This window comes from Lagopus muta, chromosome 5, assembly GCF_023343835.1.
Source record: "Lagopus muta isolate bLagMut1 chromosome 5, bLagMut1 primary, whole genome shotgun sequence".
Lineage (NCBI taxonomy): Eukaryota > Metazoa > Chordata > Aves > Galliformes > Phasianidae > Lagopus > Lagopus muta.
Window position 1 is genome coordinate 46005419 of NC_064437.1, and position 24492 is coordinate 46029910.

Genomic DNA, 24492 nt, shown 5'->3' on the forward strand with positions numbered 1-24492 from the left:
GGAAAAGGTTGAGAAAGACAGTCTGCAAACTAAGCCTACTTATATACATTAGGATGAGCCCAGGCATGAAGCGAAAGACAAACTCTGAGCTCTTTATTATCTAATACTCCCTTAGGGCAATAACAACTCCCTTTAGAGCTACAAACCAGGCACAAGGACTGGCAGACAGCAAGTACGCATTGTTCTCAGAATATGGATGGTACTGGAGTCTTTCACTATGAATTTGAAGCCATCTTTAATGCAAAATATTCCTTGAAGGGATTTTTGTTGCTTACCATCTCAAAAGCTCCTTTTAATCCAGTGTGACGCATTCTTCCAAACAAAAGGTTGTAAAGTTAGGTATTGTACAACAAAGGGTGCATAATGTTGCTTTTTCATAGCCTCATGTATGAGCTGAGGTTATACAGATGCCCTCCTTTTTAGAACCGAGAAAGACAGAATGGAGAAGTTCACTTTTCTACAGTATTTACTGGGCACTCCATGCTGCATGCTTCATTTCAAAGTAAGCACTTTTATGCTGAAAAATCAAGAGAGAATATATTTGTGGGCAAATGTCTCCTAGGGAGAGGGTGTGTGGTGGGTGTTGGGTGAGCACATAATTCCACTGGTACCTCCCACTGCTGTATATACAGCTACTGTTTTGGATTTATATAAGGAGTGGGGAAGACAATTTGAGGAGTCTCTTCTGAAGTGGTAGGGAGCTTGGGGGTAGCATTCACGGCATTGTTTTTGCCTGTGTACATGAATTGGTTGATTGGCATCCATCTACTTAGGATCATGAAGGAAAGCAAAACTCTCTCTAAAAAGGTAGAGGACTCAAATATCTTCTTTTTGTATTCCTAGCTCTTGCAAAGTCCAAGGTGATTCTTCATATAAGCAATTTGACCTAAAGTAAATTCACTGTCATCCTCCTTCCCAATGAATTAAATGCCACTGCCAGCAGTTTAACCTTTGAGGTGGCCCTTGTTGAATGAGCGCCGTTCCTCTGTTTGACGCAAACAGCAGCAATAAAAAAAAGAAACATATGAGTTTGGCAAATACAGTGGAGGGGAAAATGTCTTCACCCCTTTCACAGACCAACTTCTGTGCTGTAAGCAAAGCGAAGCCAAGTTGAAGTCATTCTTCTAATTGAGAACTGCAAGAGGATTTTTCACCTTCTGTCTGTCTCAAATCTCATTATCTGGTATGTTTACAATAGAGCAGGTGGCAATCCCACCTTTATCGCTTTTTTGAATTTTATTTTACAGGGTAGCATCAGGATAAGAATTCATTCTGATCTGTTCACAAAGTGCTGTTGAGGCACCATTGCTCACAGTCTTTGTTTAACATGGTTCTCATTTTACAGATGCGGTTTGGGCAATGTGTAACCACAAGTTAGAAGTGGAATAGCAGACAGATCTCAGTCCTACTCAAATTCCCTTGCTTTAAAAATGATATTTATCTGTCTCCCAGAAGGTACTTAAAGAGTTCTCATTGTTTCTGCAGATAATCTTGGAAAGCATTTTTTGTGCTTGTGGACAGATGTGTATAGAGGAAGTTGAAGATTTCAAAATCCCACCCTGTCTTGTCTCTTGTGATAATGCTCCTTTTCCTTCTGCCCCTTCTGTAGCTGTTCTTAGGAGAGAAGAAGGCAAAAATGATGCTGACATTTACCTGAGAGGTAGTCTGTAGTATTGGTCTCCTGAACATGGAGCTCCCAGTTCTGGCTCAGCAGTGGAGCACTCAGTGGAGTGTTCCTCTCTAAGTGCCCTGTGGAGTCCAGATCTGGATGGGAGGACACAATTGGCTCCTCAGTGTATGTGTGTTAGAAAACAGTTGTCTTAACTCTGAGAGGAGCTGAACGGGAGTAGCCTACGGTAGTCCTATGCACACCTACATACTGCTTGGATGGGGTTTGCTGCTGCTGCCAAAGGGCCACTCTGCTGAGTGGGAGGAAATGAGAAGCTGAAACCGAGCACTGGGTTTCCAGGAGCTGGAATGGCCAATGCGTTCGTCAGTCTGGCAGCCTCCTGTAGCCAAAGAGGAGGGGATGTGTGCATGTCCTCCTGACTAGAAAGGATACAGGTGAGTTTGCACGTTTGCCTATGCAGTGACTCCAAACCCAGCAGGCCAGTAGGAATACAGCGAGGCTGGGTTGCCTCCTGCAGCAGGCTGCTGCCTCGAGCTGCTGCTTGGTCATGTCAGATAAATAGGTTGGGACAGTGCAGGCAAGCAAAGAGGTCTTTGTGCAGAAATTGGCATAAAAGCAACAAAGCAAGGTTCTTGCTATGAGTATCAAGGTATCAGCAGGTCCTTTGAATGAGCTTTCCATTAGGCCTCCAGTAAGAGATGTTCTGCAAGCCATGTAGTGCTTTGTAAGAGAATGAGGACAAAGTCAAAGTTTTCCATATTGCAGAAACACTAACCCAGATCCATAATGCAGAGTCAATTTTGCAATTCACATGGAGGCTTCATTTCTTTGTTGTGTACCAAAACAGAGCATGTCTTCCAAAAAGCTGGAATTTTTACATTCCAGCTACCAAATTAATTATGTCAGATTTAAGTAGACCGAATAATTAGAACTAAAATTAATCTGTGTATTTAGCTTTAACATTGTCTAAAATTTCAAAAGATGCTTATCGTGGTTTAATTTTTTAGTAGAACAATTACAGCTCTTCAAAGTTTCTTTAGCTAAAAATTATTTAATACTTGTGTTTTGGCTACACTAGAGAAGATAAGAAAATATGGTTTGGATATCTCAGGCTGCTGTTATTCTCCCTTTTCATGGCATAGTAGAAAAAGAAGAAACAATTTTTAATGTATGTACAGTGTTAATCTAATTCAGAGCTTCTAAAATCCATGAATTATTTAGCTGTAGTGTTACTGCAAAGTCAAGTTTGCATTACTTGAATGCTCTAAATGTGATTGTTTCTCTCCCATCACAACTGTGCATAAGAGTTTAGTGTTAAGTGACTGAAAACTATGAAGTGTCTGTTACCTTGCTGAGCTTAGCTAGCACATCTCTACTTCAGATTTCGATACAAATGAGGAATTTCAGCATTTATCATGTTCATTGTGAGTGTTCTTTAATTCAGGTGCCAGGTACACCACCTTGCTAATACAGTTTTTGTGTCAGTATGGAGAACTATCTCAAGCTGATAGGACAGAAAGTACTGTAAGAACAGTGGTGTAGTGATGCAGTCTATGGCTTCTTTTCTTCCCCAGCACTTCTCTGTGAGCAGAAGAAACAGGTGAATGTAGTCAGTACTGCAAACATAATACATTTTCACAGCCAAACCAGCAGTGGCTTCAGTCAGGATATGAATGAAATGCTCTGTGTGCCTGGATATTGCAAGACATGGTGAACTTTACACTTGCAGACTTCATAAGCCCTCTTCCATGAGCATTAAATACATAAGCTGTAAGCAAGCTAGTGTATTCCTCCTGGAAATTCGTCCTTGTAGATGTTCGGTCTTTCAGTCCCTGCTTCTTCTGATTATTAGAGAGCCCATGTTTTTTAGAAGTAGGCAAACTAGACCTAATGTTTGAGGCAAAATTTGTCTTTAACTGCTATGTTTCTGCCCCCATATGCAATGTGATCTGTCATTTTCTCCTATGCCCCTCTGACTCTCTGTATACTCCTCCCTTGATCTCTTCCTCCTACTCTCAGCTTTGCATTTTGTTGTGTGCTGCCTCCTATTCCTGGAAGTCTCCCAACTCTGCTGCCAAATCCTCCCTCTCTCTCTCTGCTCTTGCAAACCTATTTCTTCCAGTAATAATTTTTAAGCTGTCTACCTGACTAATTGTCTCTCTGTGCTTTCTTTCCTGTATTTGTTGTTCTGGATCATGTTTCTTATTGTGAGATAAGACATACTGCAGGATAAGGAGTATATTTGCCACTATTTTGGTGCCTTGTTTACATTAGGTCATTATTCAATAATTACTAATAAATTCTCCGTACTATTTGAGTGCAGAATCTTTCACTAATTTATAGTTCAGTTTTCCATATGCTATGAAAGAGCAGCTGTGCTTTATCTTAAGGTAATTGCTAGACTGTGAAAATTAGTGTGTGTATTACAGCATGTAGCATCAGCTAGCCTCTTTGTAGAGTTCAGCTGTGTTTGCCCACTTTCATGAAATGGTGGTAGAAAATACAGGGCTACCAGCAAATCTGGTGTTCAGTAGTAGGATGGTCACAGCATGGCTTCACTGTTGGTGGTCATTTTGGAGTGATGACTGTTCCTTTCGCAGCATGGACAAGCTCTTGTAGGCATGCAGGGAGATGTATCTTCTGTTTATAAAGCCCTAGCAAGTCATTGTTTGTATGTAACAAATTTTACCACAAAAACTTGCAGAAAAGGAGCCACTGTATTGGTATAACTGTATGTTGATAAGTTATGTTGTTGTATGCAATGGCAATAGGTCACTGGATTTTTTGCGGTGCATTTTCTGGACTGAATGCCTTCTATCAGGCTAGACTAAGAGAACTGGGTTCTCTTTTCTACTGAGCACCTCACCATACAGCATGCAAAGGATACTGATCTTTCTACTGCAAGTAATTTCATTTTTCTGGCAATTCTGTTCTTTTCCGTAGAGCTGAGTGCAAGGCAGTCTGAGCAATTTAAACAAAAAATTGTTGGCATTTCATGTTTTCAATTCAGTTTTTTGAATCAAGATTTATTGAAGGGAAAAATAAAAAAGCACAACACCTGAAAATATTACTGTTACTTTACACTGGATTTCATAATTAACAGTGTTCTGAGTGCTTTTATTTTCTTAAGTCCCGTTTCTGTTAATATCTGACCTTGTGACTTACTGTTACATGTGAAATGCTAATATTTCCTATATTTAAGCTTATCCTATAGGTACTTACATAAGCTTGCAAAGTGGCATACGAGAATGACTCAGTTAGGTTAGTTATCGTGTTAGTTAGGCTGACCCAAAAAGTTAAGCATAAGTTTTTGTATAATCCAAATAAAAAATTGAACTTGGAATCTAAATTTCTTAATGGAAAAAATAATTTATTCGAAACAAAAATAGTCTCCTTTTTAACAGCGAAAAATCAGCCAAGTTTTTACTAGCTTAGTGAATTTTTTGGAAACTTTAATATCTATACATTTTGGGGAAAAGGCTCCAAAGCAGCTATATATATGTATTTACATACATAAAGGATCTGAAAACTATATTTGGGCATCTAATAGTTTTCTGTACCCGGATTCTTTTGTCTTCAGCAGCACTTTATAACTGAGATGTACATTTTACTCAAATTTCTTCAGCTTTCTTGACAAAACTTCAGCTTTATCAAAGGGTTCATTTGATTGCAAACATGGCAGGTTTTGTTCCTGAATTTGTCAGTACGGTTAATTAGGATGTTAATGAGGCCCTGGACTTATTCTGCATGAAGGAATATTCTAAAGATGCAGCTTCAAAGCAGAAAGAAATTCTACTCGTAATCAGTTGACTAATTAAAAATGTAAGAATGCAGCACTTTCTTTAGCAATTAAGTCTATAAAATGGGAGGAAGGTAAAGAACTAGTGACATGTAATTATGTAACAGTTTTAAATGAATTAATACATTTGAGGCGTATGTATTTTGAAATCATGAGTTTTATTTGTCCATAGTGATTGTCTAAAAAGAAAGATTTCTACAAGGAGGAACTGAAAGTATACTGGGGTATTTAAATTCTTGTTTAAAAGTGATAGCGAGCGTGGAAATAAGTGCATTGCCTGTGTTTCTGTGATTGTGTAACAATTACAAACACAGATAGCATGAGAGAAAATTAAATAATTCCACCCACATTAGAACAGGGAAGTCTAACAGTAGCCACAACCCCTTATCACCCTGTTTCTCTAGCAAAACTCCCTCCTGCTGTCACTTGCAAACTAAGTGTACGAAGCTCCTGCGGAGTCGTAAGGTCATAAGGACTCCAGTAGTTGCACTGACCCACCTGATCTGGGGTCTCCATCTATCTTCCTCCTCTTGCTTTCCTGCTTTTGGGTGAGGACAGGGAGATTCTATCCCCCTCAGCCCTTGCCATGGGATGGCTGTAGGGAGGTGCAGAATGTGGAGGACCTCCTTAGATTTTAAGGCCCCACTTCCAACCTGTTATCAGGTTCTTCTCCAGGGTGGCATCTACCTCAGGGCCTTGGATAGATGAACTCATCTTTGTGGGCATCTGTTAGCCATGACTGATAATGGATCACATATCTTCTTCTCCCTCCTCCTCAAGCTCCATGACTGGATTTACGAGTTAGAGGACGTATTTAATGACTGCCTGGCTTCAGCTAAAGCTCCAGCGAAGTTGTCTCAGCAACACTTGCCAACCCCCAAAGAGTTGGTTCAGAGCAGTGACAGAGACAGTTGCATTCTTAAGCGTGGTACTTAAGCATGGTGCTCTGTGTAGGAGTCACCTAAAGTCATCTCTGAGAGCCAGGAGCCTGGTACTCCTGAGCAACTAATTTGTACTAAGTAGTCCCACAGGCAGGTAGCAAAGCTTAGCTACATCTAACAGGGTATTTATGCCCTGTACAGTCACAAATTTCCATTGAAGGGTTTGGGAATCAGGGCTGTGACCTGACTTGTAGACTGGCTGCGTTCTTCTACAGAATTTGGAGGCTGACCTGAGGCCATGGGTGACAGGAGGAAAGCTTGTGCACAGCCAAATGGACCAGGCCAGGTGATGCTGGTGTAAGGCTGGAAATGGCCAGAGCTGCCTGCTGGGGAGCAACAAGTGCTGACTGCTGCACCAGGGAATAGGAGATGGGAGCCAAAAAGGATAAGAAGCTGATGTGGGTAGCATTCTCAGCAACAAGGTGCAATCCTGAGGTATGCACACATGACAGCAAGAGGTGATTGTTGACATCAGATTCAACATTGAGTCCAGTGGTCACTGAGTGAGTCCATAAGGCACCAGGGAGACCCAAACCCAAGTCAACAAAGCAGAGCACATACAATATAGTTCAGGTCAGGGTCTAAATTTGAGTACAGCTCGCAGGCAGGGAGGGTGGGAGCTGCTGTACAGAGTCAGGGAATATGCCCTCCTTATAAACCTGAGAGATTCTACCCATGTGAATCTTGGCGCAAATACACAAGAACAGGTAAGTACAAGAGCCTTTCCTAATGCTTTATCTTTGGTAGAGCTTACTTACAACGTTCTGGAGTTAATTTGGACAAGCTTTCAGCATAAAGGTATTAAAACAGTTGTAGTTGTTCCCTACTGTCATACTTTACTAGATAAAATAGGCTGGAAAGGATTAGCTCCTATGTGTTAACTGACAGGAGGAAGCAATTGGATGTAGATCAGCGTCTTGCTAATTGAGGTGAATTTTTTCAAGTATTAGGAAGTTGAAAGGGAGAATAGAGAGCTAGGCTACTTCGTATTGCAAATGAACTTTCATAATATACATTTCTATATTAAGACATTTCAAATCTGAGTTGTCATGTTTTAGCTGCGCTTTGACTATATTTCTTGACTGGATTAAGTTACTGATGAGAAGGCAGCAGGGAAGACATTTTGCTTTCAGTAGCAGTGTCATTTATCTGAATTGCAATAAGCAGGGCACATGAGGGAGTGGAAGTTAGATCCATATCCATATCTCTTGTGGCAGGAACTGCATTTGTTTCCTGTTCTCACAGTTGCACTGAAAATGTTCTGCCATGATAGAGCAAAGTCGTTGATCACTGAGTTGAGAGAAGACTGAAGATGGTGCGTTCCCACCATTTGGAGTGACTGACATCTTCATTTCTCCCCTAGGTGGGATTGGAGTGCTCCTAGTGAAGCTGCACTTACTGTAGCTCTCTATTCCCCAGCAATCAAAGGCTGGCATCTCGTATCGTTGCCTCTTCTGGAAAAAGCGTTAAGGGCAGAGAGTGTGCAGATGCAGATTGTCAGAAGAGGCACAAAACAGACAGAAAGCAAAGCACCCATTAAAATGGTGTCATTTTTGTGGTAGGCTGATAGCTGGGTCTTAGAACTTCAGTGGAGTATGAAATAAAGAATTAGGGTTGCCCCTTTGGATATCTCTGAGGAAAGTACCTTCTCTGTGAGCAGGTGCGTTGCAGGAGCAGAGCAGTTACATCCCCTCAGCTGCTGGAAAGCACAGCCTTCTGTGAGCTCTTGCAGTGCCAGTCTTTCCTTTCAGTTCCAGCGAATGTGTGCTGCTGGCAAGCTGCGTACTGTTTGTGTTAAGTAGGTAATAACTGTTGAAGGCTGAAGTTTTTTGTGTTTTTTTTTTTTTTTTTTAATTTATTCAGATCTGCATTTTGTTGCTCTTGCAGGAGGTGTGAAGTTGCACACCTGTCTGGGGATAATTAAAAGAAAAAAGTAATTACTGCTTCATTGCACAGGTCTTCTATCAGTCTGACAGCTGGCCAGCTGGCAGCTTTCCTCCTTACCACAGGTCTGTACCAGAATAGGCCTGTCCCTGCATGGGGACTCATCTAAGCAGAGCACAGCATTGCCTGGAGGCTCTGAGTGTGTCTGTAGGAGCAGAGCAGGCACCATTGGTGTTTCTTGCCTCTTTGATCTGAGTTTGGAATTCTGTGGGCAGTGTCTCACTGCAGGATTTGACTGGCAGTGGGTGCTAGCTGATACACATGTCCAGAGCCCAGACGTGAGCTTGATTGGCAATTACGTTACAATGTGGCTGTAACTTCCAAAGTATTTTTTTAATCCAGTATGTGGAATACAGCCACCCCCATTTTTCTGAAGGCTCACCATTTTCTGCTGACATTATTGGATTCTTCATATTCACAAGAGAGCTGAGCAGTGCCTGCAGGCCTGACATATGGGTAATCACTACAGCCAAGGGAGAGGTTGCAGTGTCCCAGGAGGAGCCAGGCAAGGGAGGAATTCTGTGTCATGATGACAACATTAAAATGGAATGGGTTGGAAAATGGATCAAATTCTGTCTCTGATTCCTTTGTAACTCAGTTACTGCAATCCCTCTCGTGCCCAAAGCACCTTCCTGTCTCTCATCTTCCTTGTGCCTTGGCATGAGTGTGTTAGCAGCTCCCAGAAAATATATGGATATTCTTGTCTCTGGTTTTGGATGAGTACTGTTTTTTTGTACCGATCTCCACAGTAATTCAGAGTGCTGGAAATATCTGGAGATCAGATATTGAAACCACACAATTCTGATTATTATCTTGCTTTCACATCACATCAGTTGCCATGTGGTTTAGCAGCTGATAATTCTTTAAATGGTTTGTGTTTCACATTAGCACTGTATATCAGTAGGAAACAGAGCTTCTAAGTTTTATAAAGGGTTTGTCTTAATGCTGGTGATTTGCGAGGTAGCTGAGGATGGACCTGATACTCTCTGATATAGCAATGCTTTCCTGGTAGGATGGGAGCTCACTGAGCCTGTGTCAGTGCACCAGAAAATAGTACATCCTTCCTGTGCTTTCAGACTGCCTCCTCCTGCAGTTTGCGCTCAGGCAGTGCTGGTAAGCTGGCAGTAAGAGAGTTTGGAGCAAACCTTAACTTACCTCTAAACTTGAAGTTTTTATGGTGATGAATTCCAAGGAGTTCGATCTCAAAAGAGGAGCCAGGTATTTTCTTTTCTTTTGAGAGGGATTAATTTTCAGTGCGGTGAGTGGTGTTTTGTTTGTTTACTTTGGTGTAGATTTTTCGGAGCTTTGTATTTTGAGTTATGAGTGGTTTCTGACATCTCTCTTACCTTTCAATATAAATTTTGCTGGGTATTTTTGTTGTTTTTTTTTTTTTTAACTTTTTTTTTTCTTTGAACCTCAACTAGCTAATGTGGTCCCCAAAGAGCTTAACGCATGCTGTGCCAGCTGGCATGCCCTCTGGCTGTGAAGCCTTGTTAAAGAGATCAGAGCTGACAGATTCTTGAGCAGCAATCTGATACAGGCCTTTTTTAAATTTTTTTTTTTTATTTTTTTGATTTTTTGAGCTCACCCATGTAACAAATGGGGGCTTGTTTTGTAGCTTCGCTAGAGGCTTGAATGGAGTCATTGTTATCAAAACACTGCTGTGATTCACAAGTGCCCAGAAAGGGGCTTCCTCTCCCTCTTGCCCCTCAGTTGGGCACTGCAGGTGTGGTAGCCCAGCTTAAAACTCCAGTTTTGTCCTTATTCTACAGAATAATCCAGCTGCCTTGTGATTTTCATATTTAAACTGATACAGGAAATTTGAAGCTACAGCTCTTTGCAAAACACTAAAAACGAATTGGGAGAGGTGAGTGAGAGAACCAGAGAAGGTGCTCTTCACGTTGACACTCTGGGGCTAGAATCATAAAAGTAATGTATTACATTGCCAGGCTTTGGCACAGATCAGTACACTCCGTGTTCTTACTGTTACACTGGTGCTTAGATTATGAGTTCCACCAGAAGGCACTTGCTTGGAAGTTTCTGCAGGTGGTACACAGACTATTGAGTTTTTAAGTCTCTCTTCAGATTATTTTTGCCTGTAAAAATGCCATTTTGTCTAATGCATGAAGATCGTGGACATATCAGGTAATCCCAAATAGTCTAATTATTCTATTTCATCTAAAGGGATCAAAAACTGAAAGGAATGTGAGCTGTTTGGGAAGACACTGACTTCCAATTCTCAGTCTTCTCAGTCAAAATTGAGAATGTAGGACCCAGAGTGGAGTGTTTTGTACGGATTTATGGTGCAGGATTGGAATGAAGGCTGCTTTACTTCACAACTGATGTGCCTGGAGCTGTTTATTTGGCGTGTCTTGTATGGAATTCACCTCATAAAAAGATGCGGTATTTATTATGTGGTTCTCTCTAACCTGTGTCTGCTTTGCTGAATTCTGCCTCTCTCTGCCACTGCCTCTGCAGTGAAAACATGTCCCGGGAGCTCTAGTGCCAGGTAAGGATAGTAACATCAGTGCCTTGTATGCAGAGGCAGTGGGGTGGGCAGGGCTTGATGCGGTGGTCCAAAGGCTGTTCCCCCATTTGCTTCTGACAGGTGGCATGTGTTTTTGATACTGAGTTGCCACACTGGCACTCCTTATTGACTCAAACTGGAATTACGAGCTGTATTTATATTCTGCAATTCTATGCAGAGGATCATGTGTTTTCATTTCAGTAACATACACCAAAAAAAAAAAAAAAGAAGAAAAAAAAGAAAAAAAATCCATTTGAATTCCATTTGTGTATTTTTTGTTATTCCTTCCCTGGTAATTTCTCCTCCTCTTGTCCTTTTTTCAGTAAGAACAGTATATAGAGGCAGAACAGAAAGATGATCAATTGTCTGCCTTGAAGCAAGCGCAGCTTATTGTCAGTAGCTGAGCTGGGCTTCCAAAGCCAGCTCTGTCATGAGAGAGGGCCATTTGGGCATGCAGGCTCCATCCAGTTGGAGTCTGGAAAAAAAAGAGTGTGTTGTTTTTTTTTTTTTATTCTTGATTCATCTGCTGCCTTGCAGTGTGACCTTCAACAAGATTTGCTGTATCAGGTTCTCCAACAGAATGTGGAGTGCAATATACTTTATATTTACAGACTGGTTCACAAGGGCTGGGCTTTGTTGTGCACTGAACAAGCCAAACTACTCTCCTGAGCTTACAGCATAGAAGTTGTTTTGGATAATAGTTAATGATCATTATAAGGCTTGTATGAAGAGCACTCTATTTTCCATTCACTGTTACAAAATTATCAACATTATATCTTTTTGTATAAAATCTGCTTTTTTTTTTTTTAAATCTCTACTTCAAACAATACCAGCAGTGTGGAAAAGAAGCCTGGTGGGAATCTTTGGAGTGGACTTCTGGCCTCATCTATGTGCTGATCTTTTCCCTGACTCAGAAGGATTTTTTTTGTTCAGTAATACACATTACAAAATAAGAATCTGTCTCACAAGTGGCTTCTTTTCTGGTGGAGATGGTTGTTAAAACCCTCACTTATGATATAAAAACCCTTATGTCTGTCTTAAGCTCATGCAAAATCTTCTAATGTTATTTATCAGATGATAACAACAGGCTTAAGAATGGGAGGAATGTAGGGATGATGAACCGTTTTGTTAGTACTTTTGTTGTTGTTGCTCTTGTGCCTCCTGGTGTTAGAGCTGTGCCAGCCACGTAGGTGGTTAGAAGGGCTGAATGTGGTGGAGCATGCCTGCAGGAGTGTGGGTGCACATGTAAGAAAGATTTTGAGAGAAGTTTTTAACTGCTGTGGAAGGCTCATTGCGAGCACGACTGGGTGAGCAGCATGTGGTTTTCAGGGTGTTCCTGCTGTGCTCAGATGGGCAGCAGATGCTCCCCAAAAATATGCTGGTATCCACACTCGTGTTGTTGCTGTAGGCGGTCCCATTTCTGGTTAGGGAGAGAAACCTACACAGTGGTTTAATATAATTTTTAAACCAAGAGACTGTGTAGTTACTTTCCCTGGTGTTTGTGTTTTAAATGGGTTGGTGTGGTTGGCTTTGCTGAGCATTTTATCCTGGAAAAATAACAACATACGGTGAAATAGTCTGTTGTCATAAACAGAACGCAGGAGGTGAGGGAGCTTCACAACATGAAGCCTTCACATGAGTGGCATGTGAGAGAAGGTGTGGAAGGTTTCAAGAGGTGTTTCTTCTCCAACTGTGTATGAACCAGTTGGCAGCGATGAGCCACACAGCGCAGGGGTAGCTCTTGCCCCCCGGCACCAGTGATACTCAAGGCATGCTGCTGTCACAGAGCAGTGTTTCAGGAGCCTTGGAAGAACATGAGTTCCCAGAAGTGAGACTGCCTTGTAGACAGGGCTGAGAACCAAGGAAAGCTGCAGAACAGGAGAGGTGGCAGGAATTTGAAACAGCGTGCTGAGTTCTGGACTTCCATATCCCAAGGTCCCAGGAAGTCACTGGCAAGGAGTCAACATATTGTTGGTAGTATAGTACAGGACAGGAAAGGCACTGTGAGGCTCTGTCCTTCTCCTGTCTATATAGAAACCAACACCAGAATAAAAGCATTTTTATATCATGTTCAGTGGCATAAAGAGGAGTGAGGGAAGGCTAGATTCCCCAGCTCTGTTTGCTGTGAGGTGTGAGAACCTCCCCCAGGGTGTTGCATCCTTGCATACTGCCAGGATCTCTTTTCCAAAGGATGCGATGGTGGTTCTGCAGCTCTGCCAAGCTGCTGTACAAAGCATGTATGTCATTTCACAGGGAGCAGGTCTGCCTGGTAACAGGCTAGCGATATTGCCCACCTAGCACCTGCTGGTCCTGCCATTTCATTTCAAAGCCATTAAATACCATGAATTCATACTAAGAATTGACTTTTTCTTTTAAATTGCAGGATGCAAAGAGACGGTGCCATCATGTGAATGCAAAATTGCTAAATGAGAAACAGGACACCTGGGAAGGCTGAGCTGAAAGTGCTTGTGCACAGGATGACAGACTGATTTGCTGTTGAAGACAACACTCAGGAAACCCCCCTCCTCCAAAAGACTTTCTGAGTGAGAGAAGAGGAACAGGAGGAAGCACACAAAAGAGCAATGGGAATTGAGGGCCATGGTTACTTGAGATAAATGGCACATCCCTGGGAGTCTAGCCTGGTAGCTGTTTGCTTTTGCTTTGTCTCTCTCTGCAGCTGCTGTTACTTTTTTGAAAGCTGCTGCTGGGTACTGCCGTGGTGGCACTGGAGATTTGAGGAGCGACGTGGCTGCAGAGTGTGAGGAGGGTGGGCAGCCCGCCTCACCATGATTCAATTGTGGAAAGTAGTGCGGCATGTGCGACAGCTGGAGCTCCACAGGTTGATCCTGCTGCTCATTGCCTTCAGCCTGATCTCCATGTGCATCCTGGCTTACTACGTCACGAACAGTCCCAAAATCAAGGAGCCACCACCCCTGCCCTTCAGTGACTGCAGCAACCAGCACCGCATCTCAATCCCACCACAAGCCAGCTGGAGGCTTACAAAATCTGTGGACACCTCACGCACGGATCCTGTGGTGCTAGTCTTTGTAGAAAGCATCTACTCCCAGCTGGGGCAGGAAATAGTGGCTATCCTGGAATCTAGCCGGTTTAAATACAGGACAGAGATCGCCCCTGGTAAAGGGGATATGCCAACATTGACAGACAAAGATAGGGGACGCTATGCGCTTATTATCTATGAGAATATCCTCAAATATGTGAATCTAGACGCTTGGAACCGAGAGCTGCTGGACAAATACTGTGTAGAGTACGGAGTGGGGATTATAGGCTTTTTCAAAGCCAACGAGAACAGCCTACTCAGTGCACAGCTCAAGGGTTTCCCCCTGTTCCTACATTCCAACTTGGGGCTGCGGGACTATCACATCAACCCCAGTGCTCCTTTGCTCTATGTTACACGGGCTAACGAGGTGGAGCAGGGTCCCCTGCCTGGTGATGACTGGACTGTATTCCAGTCAAACCACAGCACCTACGAACCTGTGCTGTTGGCCAGCACGAAGTCCTCAGAGTCCATTCCTCACCTGGCCACCCACAAAGCATTGCATGCCACGGTGGTGCAGGATCTGGGTCTGCATGACGGGATCCAGCGGGTTCTCTTTGGCAATAACCTCAACTTCTGGCTGCACAAACTGATTTTCGTGGATGCCATTGCCTACCTGACTGGCAAGCGCCTGTGTCTCACGCTTGATCGCTATATCCTGGTCGACATAGATGATATATTTGTGGGAAAAGAGGGCACTCGCATGAAAGTGTCTGATGTAGAGGTAAAATCCCCAGAAAATCATAGGCCCCAGATGAAATTCCTTTGTGCGCGGTAGGCCAGGAATGTCAAGATTGCATTTAATTTGAGTGAAGGAGTTGATTGCTACAATTTTTCTCATCTTAAACACAGAGGAATAACCTGCAGAGATGCTGAGGCACAGTATGCAGTACTCACAACAAGTTTTCTTCAGGTTTAAATCGAGCATGTGCTTTGTAGCATCTGGCATCTCTGAATCTAAAAGGAGGATGTCTGTGATGGTCTGTCCTATCTCCTTTCTTACAAGGGAATAAGCCTATGTTGAAACCTCTAAAAAAGCTGTAAGGGAAAGGCTGAATACCAGTTAAGATGGCAGTAAGCCTATGACAGCAGCTGCCTCAAAGTTGTTTTGGAAACATGCTGAGAAGAAGGGCAATATGTTCTTTCAACCGAAGTTAGAGAATATCTGGGGCATAGATATAAAACAAAGTAATTTTCCACATGTGCATCCCCTCACGTGAACTAAACCTAATTCTTAACACGTTTCCAGGAGCATCCTCCCTCCTCACTGGGAGTCTTAGCACTTCTTAGGTTTTGTATGCATCCATGCAGGGTGCATCTTTCATCTCGTCTCAGTTTTTTCAGGTGTGAGATTTGAAATCATGGTTGTGATGCCAAGTTTAGGTTGGGATCTGTTTAGATCTTGCTGTTTTTAGAGCTCATTTTATCTTTTTAATTCATTCAAAGCTGTATACTTGAAGCAGCTCTAATTGCAAACCGTTGTTTATTTTACTTGCTCAATTCCTTAATAATCCTTTACAGCCACCCTTGATCATGACTAACTGGGACTTATAAAAAAAAAAATGGAACAATTGTATGTAACTTTACTTGAAAGAAAATGCTAACATTTTCTTCATTTCACTGCAGTATCCCTTTGTTTTGAGGTACTGAAATGCTCTGAAAGTGTATTTTCTGAGTGATCATAGTCTTCTCTTGCACCTTCTAGTTCAAACGCATGGAGATTCCCAGTTCTGTGTTGTCTGAGCAGGTTACAGACCAGTGTGAGAAAACAGAGGATAGTTGACCAAAGCTTTTGGAGGCGAAGGCTGTTCCAGTGATGATAAAAACAAACCCAGACAAGATAATTCCAAAAGATGCTTTGTTTGGGTTTTAACGGTGAAATGGAGGAATAATCTGCGATCAGTAAGCAGAGAATCTCAGGCAAAGCAGATAAAGCCCAGATTTATCTATTTAAAAGAAGTTCTCTGATTGCAGAGCCATGAGAGGTTAATGAATTTTTATTTTTTAAAAGCGAGAAATAACAACATGGATTTGTTGATAGCCTCTAGCTGTGGGGAGAGGGGAATATAATAGTGATGGAACAGCTGGCATTTTCTTTGGCCTTTTATATAAAAGCTGTGTTTCAAGGCTGCTATCTCAACACACAGTTCCTTATCTTGAAGCTTAGATTACAGTGGTCGGGGGAGTGGTTTGAAGATTGGATGTTGTGTGAAGGTATAAAATTGACTCTGCTATCCCAGTGTGCTTGTTTGCCATATACAGATCCATGTTCAAACAGCTTCCCAGACAAAATGACTATTGAAAGGAAAAGCTGGACAGAATTTGATTGAATGCATGGGTGTCTATGTTAGGTGTCTATGAGAGATGTTTTTATTTGTGATGTTTAGAGGAGGACTGGTTAGCTTTTTATCTTTAAAAAGAAAAAGAAAAAAAAAAAAACAATCTTGTTTGTTTTTACTTTAAAGATGCTCACCCCTTGAGTTCCTGTTTCTGCTGAAGGGCTGGAGCAAGAACTTGCAGTCCTCTACTGAAGTGAACCACTTGGGAGCTGCTCAAGGAAAATGTTTTTCCCTTGTAAAGTTCACCAGGGATTGAACTGCACATAATTAACAAAACAAAATCTCAGAGAATCCTTTCTCTTATCAACAAGTCCACATTCAGTCAGTTGTAAAATCATAATCCTCTGAATTTACCAAACCTCCATGGGACTGGCCAACAAAGACTAATGCAGGAAGGATCTGGCTTTTGTGATCCTTCCTGGTCTGCTTTAGGTATGAGGAAAGAAGATTAAGCAGATGAATTTTTGCCTGTCTGGTGGTAATCTCTACAAGGGCATAAATAGCAAGCAATCATTGCTCCTGATTCTGAGAGCAAGTTAAGTGAAAACTGAGGACTTTGGGTTATTGAATGGTGAGGGTGGAAGAGAGTCTAGTAAGGACAGCTATCAATCAGCTCTCACCTTTCTAAATTGCATACGATAATCTTAGCTGAAATCAAAATACCCAGCAATTCTAACGGGCTGATTCTGGCCTTGCTGGGAGTTGGGAACACAAGCACTGAGGGCTTTCTCTTCTGACTGCACTTTTCTGAGCTATGCCAGTGCTACCACCAGGCAATGAGGAAACTGCAGAAGACCTTTTGAGAACGTGCTGCTCTGTGATGGGCAGTCCCACTGAAGGAGGTGTTTCTGCAGCAGTGCTTTGGATGCCTTGGATGCTCCCACTATATTTTGCAGAAGTATTTATTATGTTCTTTATCATTTGTCCAAGGTTTTCCAAACTTTATGGGATCCTCTCATCCTAGCATCCACCTTTCAACCTTGTTTCCCACACTTCTTTTGTTGCTTTTTTAGAGATACCTCAGATAGAAGAGATAATATTCAGGGTTTGTGTGAAGCACTGCAAAAGCTTTTAGAAGATTAAAAAATATGTATATTCATAGCTAAAAAAGCAGAGTGATGTGAAAGTTGAATTCTGTATTAATGTGATGCCTAGATGATAGACTCTTGATGGACTGTGACAAGCATGAAGTCATTCTGAGCTCTCACGGGGTTCTGTTGGACACCCCATCTTTTCCTTCTGGGATGAGCCTTGCTGAGCTTCTAGTAGAAAGCAGAGATAGGGAAGGGGCCTTTTGGGCTGGCTCGTAGACAGGTATACATCTTGGAAGGATTTTTGGAAAGGAAGACAAAATAGGAATTTGTGAAGAGTGATTTTCTAAGGTAAGAAACTTTTCTTTATAGAGATGGGGAACAGCTGAAATACAAGCTCTGCATCTAGTGCAATTCCTTAAATATGGACTTGAGGATCTGCTTGTATCTGGCTTGTTAAGTAAAAGAGAAACAGAGTGCAGGGGTATCAAGTGAGAAACACCACCTTCCCAGCCCATTCCCACAGCTGTATTGTTTTGCCTTGGATTGGAACCCATATGCTAGGGAACAGTGGATGGTAGGTGGTTTGTTTTTGGTGGGGTTTTTTGTTTGTTGTTGTTGTTGTTGTTGTTGTTTTTTTAATGAATTTCCAAATATTTTGCTTGGCACCTTACTCTCTTTGATCCTGTGCAATGAAAGGCATTTATTCAGACATACACTGTGCCATGCAGCTGTGAGAGAGACCGAGCATCAGTGCAGGGATGGCACGTGATGAGCAATAAACCCTTCAGGAAGGCAGGGCTCTGCTAGGCTCCACGGGGCTCCACAGTCTCAGAACTGCTAGGGCCCCCATGGACTCTCCCTGGGTCCCTCCCCAGCCACAAAGGATTGCTGCCTGCCAGAGCACAGCTTTTGGGGATTTATCATCAGACAGATGTGTCGTCATGGTAACCCCAGCCAGGCTTTAAATCTCCCTCAGCGCAGAGAAATGCTAAGCCTCTTAGCTGCTGTCTTTCCTCCCTCTACCTTCCCACTCAATCTTGAGGAAGTGGATGTGCCTTTCAGGGCACCAGAGAGAAGTGGAAAGGCGTGGGACAGCTCCAGGGGCAATATGAGGAAGTGGTACTTTCCTGCCTAAGTGTTCCAAGTGCTGATTCTGTGCTGGGAGTAGTGGTGTCACTACCAAGCAGCTGGGCAAACAGGCTCTTCTCTGGAGAGAGAAGCACAGCTCTTAGTCAGCGCTCCCTGTGCCTTGTGTGAAGGGAACTTGATTTCCCACTGCCTGTTCAGGAACTTGCGCAGCAAAAAAGGTTTCAGCCGTCAGTGCTGCTGGCATGTCACCTTGTTAAGCCCTACTTGCATGTGTAGTGAGTTCTGGAGATGTCATACGCCGTACATCTCTCAAAATACCACCCTTGAGTGGGAACTGGGATAAAGGTGTAGTAGTCATGTGGTCACGGAGGAGCTGGGATCTCTGTAGAAATTTCTTCTTGCTGTTGTATGTGTGTGTGGAGATGGGGAACAAGCAGTTAAGTGTTTCTCTAGGGAAAAGTCTGAAAGCTTTGTTATTTGGGGCCATTGGAAAGCATGGGGTGTGTATTCAGCACTGTAGAAATAAACTGTCTGGTCTTTCCACCTTGCCATGTGTGAGATGGATGGGTCGTGGGCTGCTTGTCTTGGGTAAAAAAGTCTCAGTTTAGTCCACTAATCCCCTCTCTCCAAGATGCATACGAAAGAAATGGGTGGTTGTGCCTAAACAGTGCCTGTGGATCAGGAGGCACATGAAGGCAACGTTGCTGTGCTCATTTGTGCCCCTTGAAGCAAGAGAAAGGCAGCTGATGAAGGAAGATCTGCCCATCTCCTCAGTTCCAAGAAGTCTGTGTGCTTTCTCCTGTGTTATGTGCATGAACATCTGCATTTATCCCCAGGCTGGTGTTAAAGGTCATCACCTTGGTGCATCCACTGCTGAACTGCTTTCTTAGAAAAGCTGTTATAATATAAATAACTGTGGGAACAGGACCATCTCTGTAACCTGCCAACCACCCTCCTGCCAAGTCCCTCTTTGATCAGGAACTGCTCCCACAGGGGGCTCCGTCAGTGACACTGTTCCCAACATAGAGGTAATAGCAGAGGATGCATTTCAGGGCTTTGATTTTCACTGTTTTCTACCAGAAGAAATTTGACTAGAATTAGTGTACATCTTGCTCATGGCATACTGAGCAGCTTTTTTTTCTGTCAAGTCTGTCTGCTGTCTGCTGCTGGACCTTGGAGTTGTGGCACAAGGCTCCTTCCCTTTGGCTATAGCAATTATTTTGGACATTCAAAGCTGAAGGCAAGGAAGAGAGAACCTGTAGGAGAAATCATGACTGTGAATGTCAGCTCACCCAGGATTTTTTTTCCAGAATCCAGGAAAATTTCAAGCCAGAGGTACCTCTCTGTCATTGCAGGACTCCTTATGTGGGTATTCACATGTGAATCCACCTTTCATCTTTGAATCCTCGCCTTGGAACGCTTAGTTACTCTTTGTGATACAGTTGAGTTATTTTCCTCAGTGCCCCAGGTCCAGTTCTATCTTGCTTTTCTTTAATCCACAGACTTGGAGAAAGGTAAAAGGTCCCCAGCTGACAGGGAGGGGAAGGGAGTGTTGAGGTTGATCCTGGGAAGACTGAGGGAGCTGTTACTTGGAGGTGAGATTTGTTCCTTTGCCTCAGCACAGGTGCTTTGGGTACTTTACAGTGAGGTGAAGAGGATTTATGAGAGATGGATGTGACTGTTTTTAAAGCAACATCGTTCAGTAAGGCAAGATGGTACTTCACATAAAGGCTCTATGTGGGAACCCTTGGCTTTGTCACTCCACAGGTAACAGTGCCTTAGCTCCATCTCCTGTGACACCTCTTCAGACTGAGCTGGCACCAGCAGAGCGGAGGAATCTTACAGAACAGATTGAGTGTGAACATTTCTTTTTCCTTTTGTTCAAACAGGCTTTACTGAGCACCCAGAATAAGCTGAGAACTTTAGTCCCAAATTTCACCTTCAACCTGGGCTTCTCAGGGAAATTCTACCACACAGGTAAGCCTCCAGCACCCCTTTGTCCCAGCACCTGCATATGGCCCACGTGTTTGCGGGAGCTTCATGGTACAGGGCACATTCTCATGTAGCTCTGTTGTGGTTCTTGGCAGAAGTGATGCATCTCTTTTACCACTTGCAACTTTTGTCAGCTCGCTACCTTACTCTTTGTGCATGTGCATATCCGTGTAACACATTACTCAGAGCTTGATCCTCTGTTGGAACAACTGCTTAGAAACATTGAGCCCTTCTTCTGCTTTGTGTTTTTGCATCTCCTTGTCTGCTCTCTGTAGGTACAGATGAGGAAGATGAAGGTGACGACATGCTACTCAAGCATAGGAAGGAGTTCTGGTGGTTCCCTCATATGTGGAGTCACATGCAGCCTCATCTTTTCCACAATGTCACTGTGCTGGCTGAGCAGATGAAGCTCAACAAACAGTTTGCTGTGGTAAGGGGCATCACATTCCGTTACAGTACAAATCCTAAAGCATTCTTCCCCTGGAATAGCTGTTCAGACCCTGCTGAAGACAAATGTTAGCCAAGTAACACAGCGGCATTTAAAAAAGCCAGCCCTAAAAGTTTAAATTGGTGCATGCCTCCTGCTGTCTTCAGGCAAGAAACAGAATTCTCATGCCTGTCTGTGCAGTGTTTCCTGGCACCTGCATGGCCCCAGGCAGCTCCGCCACATTCCAGGGTGCAAATCCCAGGGCTGTAGTTTGCTGAGGTGTGAACTAGTTGTAGCATTACCTTCCAAATCCAATTATTGTATAAACTGGCAGTGAGAAGGCATTTCCTTTCAATCCTTATTCAGACTGGTTTTGTAGGAAGTTATCTACTCTGTAGTATAAAATGCTCTGTGTCCTGGCTCTGGCCTCCTCAGATAATGCTGGAGGGAGTCTTTTATCTAGGAAGTCCAGGGGAAAATCCCTGGTTTTGGCAGAAGAGGAGGGAAACCTTGGACGTCTTGCATTATAGACAATGTCTGCTTCATGCTTACAGCAGAGTTGAATATAGCATGTGTTTGAAAAGATGTGTCCTTTTCAACCCCAGTTTGGTTCTGTTGATGGTAATCTCCTTGGGAATAGCAAGCTGCTGTCTCATGTTTCCATGACACATGCAGAGTTGGAATGATCCCAAATTCAGAGTACAGTTGCAGCATTATAGAAACAATTTCATTTCCTTCTTTTCATGCTTAAGTAACATTGAGGTCTCTTGCTAAGAGAGAAAAGGCACAGAACACAGTTATACATATTCAACATAAAACAAGCTAGCAGTGGGAAGGGAAGGCTGTTGCTTCATTTGGGGACTCTGGTTTTATTGTGTACCACCAGGGCAGAACTGTCATCATTCATATTATTACCAGAACCACATAGTGAAATTAAGAACCATGAAATTCAGTTATCTCTTGTAATTTTAGTATAGCTCTGGGCTCCATATCTTCAGCCTCAACAGCCACTAGTTTCATGCCTGCTTTTCTTTGAATTGCCATCTTCAAGGCTGGCCCCAGCTGTTGTCTTCTTGCCTTCTATGTCAGTTAAAGATATTTTGTTTTCCTGCTCCAGTGGCTCAGACCTAGGCATTGCGTGTGTGAGATGCGTGACTTAACAGCACTGATTAGTTCATTCGTAGTAACCAAGGAGCCTGACCTGAGGCTTTGAATTAATCTGAAGTGTTACACCTGCAAGCTACAAGACTGTTCTTGCAGCAGCTGTTCCAAGTGCTGAACATTCTTGTTGGTCCAGAATCGCCCTTCCTATTTCTACAGATACATAATGCAAGAAGTATCTCAAGTTCCCAGTCAAGAGAGATTTCTTTTTACTCTGTCCTCTTGGCTCCAGCTTGGAAACTGTTGCTTAATGATCCTTAGTAAGAATAATAATTAAGTATTGGATGATCAAGATGTGTATTCTGCTTCCAGGAGCATGGGATCCCCACAGACTTAGGCTATGCTGTAGCCCCCCATCATTCTGGGGTTTATCCCGTCCACACACAACTCTATGAGGCATGGAAATCTGTTTGGAGCATCCAAGTAACAAGCACAGAGGAATACCCACATCTGCGACCTGCCCGGTACCGACGTGGATTCATCCATAATGGAATCATGGTGAGCAGAGCCCACAGGCTCCTGAGCAGTGCGCATTTTCTTCCCAGGGGATGCTCTCCTAATGACCTGCAGCAAAAACATAAATCTCAGTATCATCCATATTTCCAAAATTATTAAGTGAAATAAAGAAATGGAACTTGGCTACAGTTTTTTTTATTTCTTAGTAGAATTCAGAGGTCAGTTCTGAACAGAGAGCAAAATTAAGCATGACAAGATTAAATTTATGTCCAACTCACTTACTTGTTTGCTAAGTGCTGTGCTAAGTAAATGTCTGGGAGGAATATCAAAGAGTCCTCTGAAACTATGTTGCTTATATCCCTTACTCTTCATATTGATCTGTATAGTACTGCTTAGACACGTCCATGTATAGATTTCTGTTGCATCTGCCTCTTACCTAACTTTTCTTCTGTATTGTCAGGTTCTGCCTCGACAGACCTGTGGCCTTTTTACTCACACTATCTTCTATAATGAATATCCTGGTGGCTCAAAGGAATTGGACAAGAGCATTCGTGGTGGTGAACTCTTCCTGACAGTGCTCCTGAACCCAGTAAGCTCATCTTCAAGGGGGATCGATGTCTGAGTGTCTCAGCTTATCCACATGATGTGGAAAAGGATTAGATCTTGAGGCTGATTCAGTGCAATAATAAAAATAATAATTGCAGTGTGGATATCTTCAGTGTGAGGCTAAAGAGATGTGAAAGAGAAGGCCAAGGAAGCTGTAGCTATTTAAAGTTTCTTTGCCTTACTCGCTGCTAAGGAAGAAGTATTGAGTGTGGCCCAGAATGAAGTGTGTTACCTACACTGCTGCACCTTCTTGAATTATTAGTGAGATGTGCCTTGGTACCTTCTGTCCCACACACATCTGAATCTTGTTGGCTCATCCTCAGGCTCACTGGTGAATTTTTATTGTAAGTGCTTTCTCTGGGCTTTTCTTAAGTAATGTACTTCCCATCCTTTCAGAATGCATATACTGAAAGCAATTACTATGTATGACAATGTATGCTGTTTTTTGTGATGTAGCTGTCACCCTAAGGCATTTTTGGGATATCTGTGTCTGACACAGCTGTTTCTCATTTAATGCTTATCAGTTCCATCAAGACACCAAACTACTGTGGTACCTTGAACACTATGTAGCCCCTTCTCAATTTTTAGCAATGGAAGGCAAATGACATATTTCTCACTTCCCATTGAAGCTGGGACAATGTGCTAGGTGTCAAAAGACAAGAAAAAAAAAAAACAACAACCAAAAAAACCCCCCAAAAGCAGTCATTAAAAAAAATCCTAAATGGGTAGGAGATTAAGCTTTGTAGTCCTCTCCAAGTGTAGATCACACTCCTTCACTTTCATGCTCATTGGCTGCTGTCCTTTTTGTCTGATCCTATGTATGATAGCTTTCTCAATTCTGCTCCTGAATTTGTTTCTTTCTACAGCTGATTTGGCACCTACTGTCATCCATTTATCTGAATGAACGTTTTCCTGCCATGTTTAGATAGTGATTTTTGAAAAATCTACTTCCATGGCCATTGCTTGATCTTGTCTTTTCTTAGAATTTCCAAGTTTCTGCCTTCTTACTTCTCCTTTATCTATCTTTTCCATCAGTGCCCAAGTTTGGGTAAGAACGTGTGCAAGCCAGTCCAAGAGAGAGCAGCTTGTTTCTGACTAGGTGTGAGCCATGGAGTGGAGTGCTGGTCGCAGTCACTGAGTACTTGTTTTGTCAGATTTGTCATGCAACATCAGTGACTGTGCTCACCATGATATTTTTTTTCATTCCCTGCTTCCTTTGGATATTGATTGTAGGGCTGAATACAGAGCTTTTAGCCACCTCTGGCTGGAGCTGCAGAGGCTCAGTGAATCAGAAAATCAAACTTCTTCTCTCAGTGAGTTTAATTTTTTGTTGTTTTCTCTTTTTTCCTAGAGCTTTGTGCTTCTCCAATCCTAGAACCATGGTACTGAAAAAAATCCTTGCAATGTATTTTGGGTGCATCACACACAGGTTGTAGTTTACAAACAAGTCCTGGATTTCTGAGCATTAGCCTGTGACCAATTCTGGCCTGGT

At 42.7% G+C, this 24492-nt stretch overlaps 1 protein-coding gene across 13 annotated transcripts in view; it reads left to right on the top strand.

Annotated features, from left to right (window-relative positions):
- The window catches only part of NDST2 (N-deacetylase and N-sulfotransferase 2), a 128774-nt gene that overhangs the window by 89693 nt on the left and 14589 nt on the right, over positions 1 to 24492 (top strand). For 12 of the 13 annotated variants that reach the window (XR_007377130.1, XR_007377131.1, XM_048945543.1 and 9 more), the window contains 5 exons: positions 13225 to 14620; positions 20248 to 20335; positions 20626 to 20780; positions 22251 to 22436; positions 22855 to 22983. Coding sequence is in view for 11 of the 13 variants with exons in the window: in XM_048945543.1 (XP_048801500.1) it covers positions 13628 to 14620; positions 20248 to 20335; positions 20626 to 20780; positions 22251 to 22436; positions 22855 to 22983 (1551 nt within the window). In the remaining 2 variants the exon portion in view is untranslated. Of the gene's footprint in view, positions 1 to 9404; positions 9533 to 13224; positions 14621 to 20247; positions 20336 to 20625; positions 20781 to 22250; positions 22437 to 22854; positions 22984 to 24492 lie in introns of those variants that run through there. The other variant, XM_048945552.1, reaches the window with a different exon arrangement.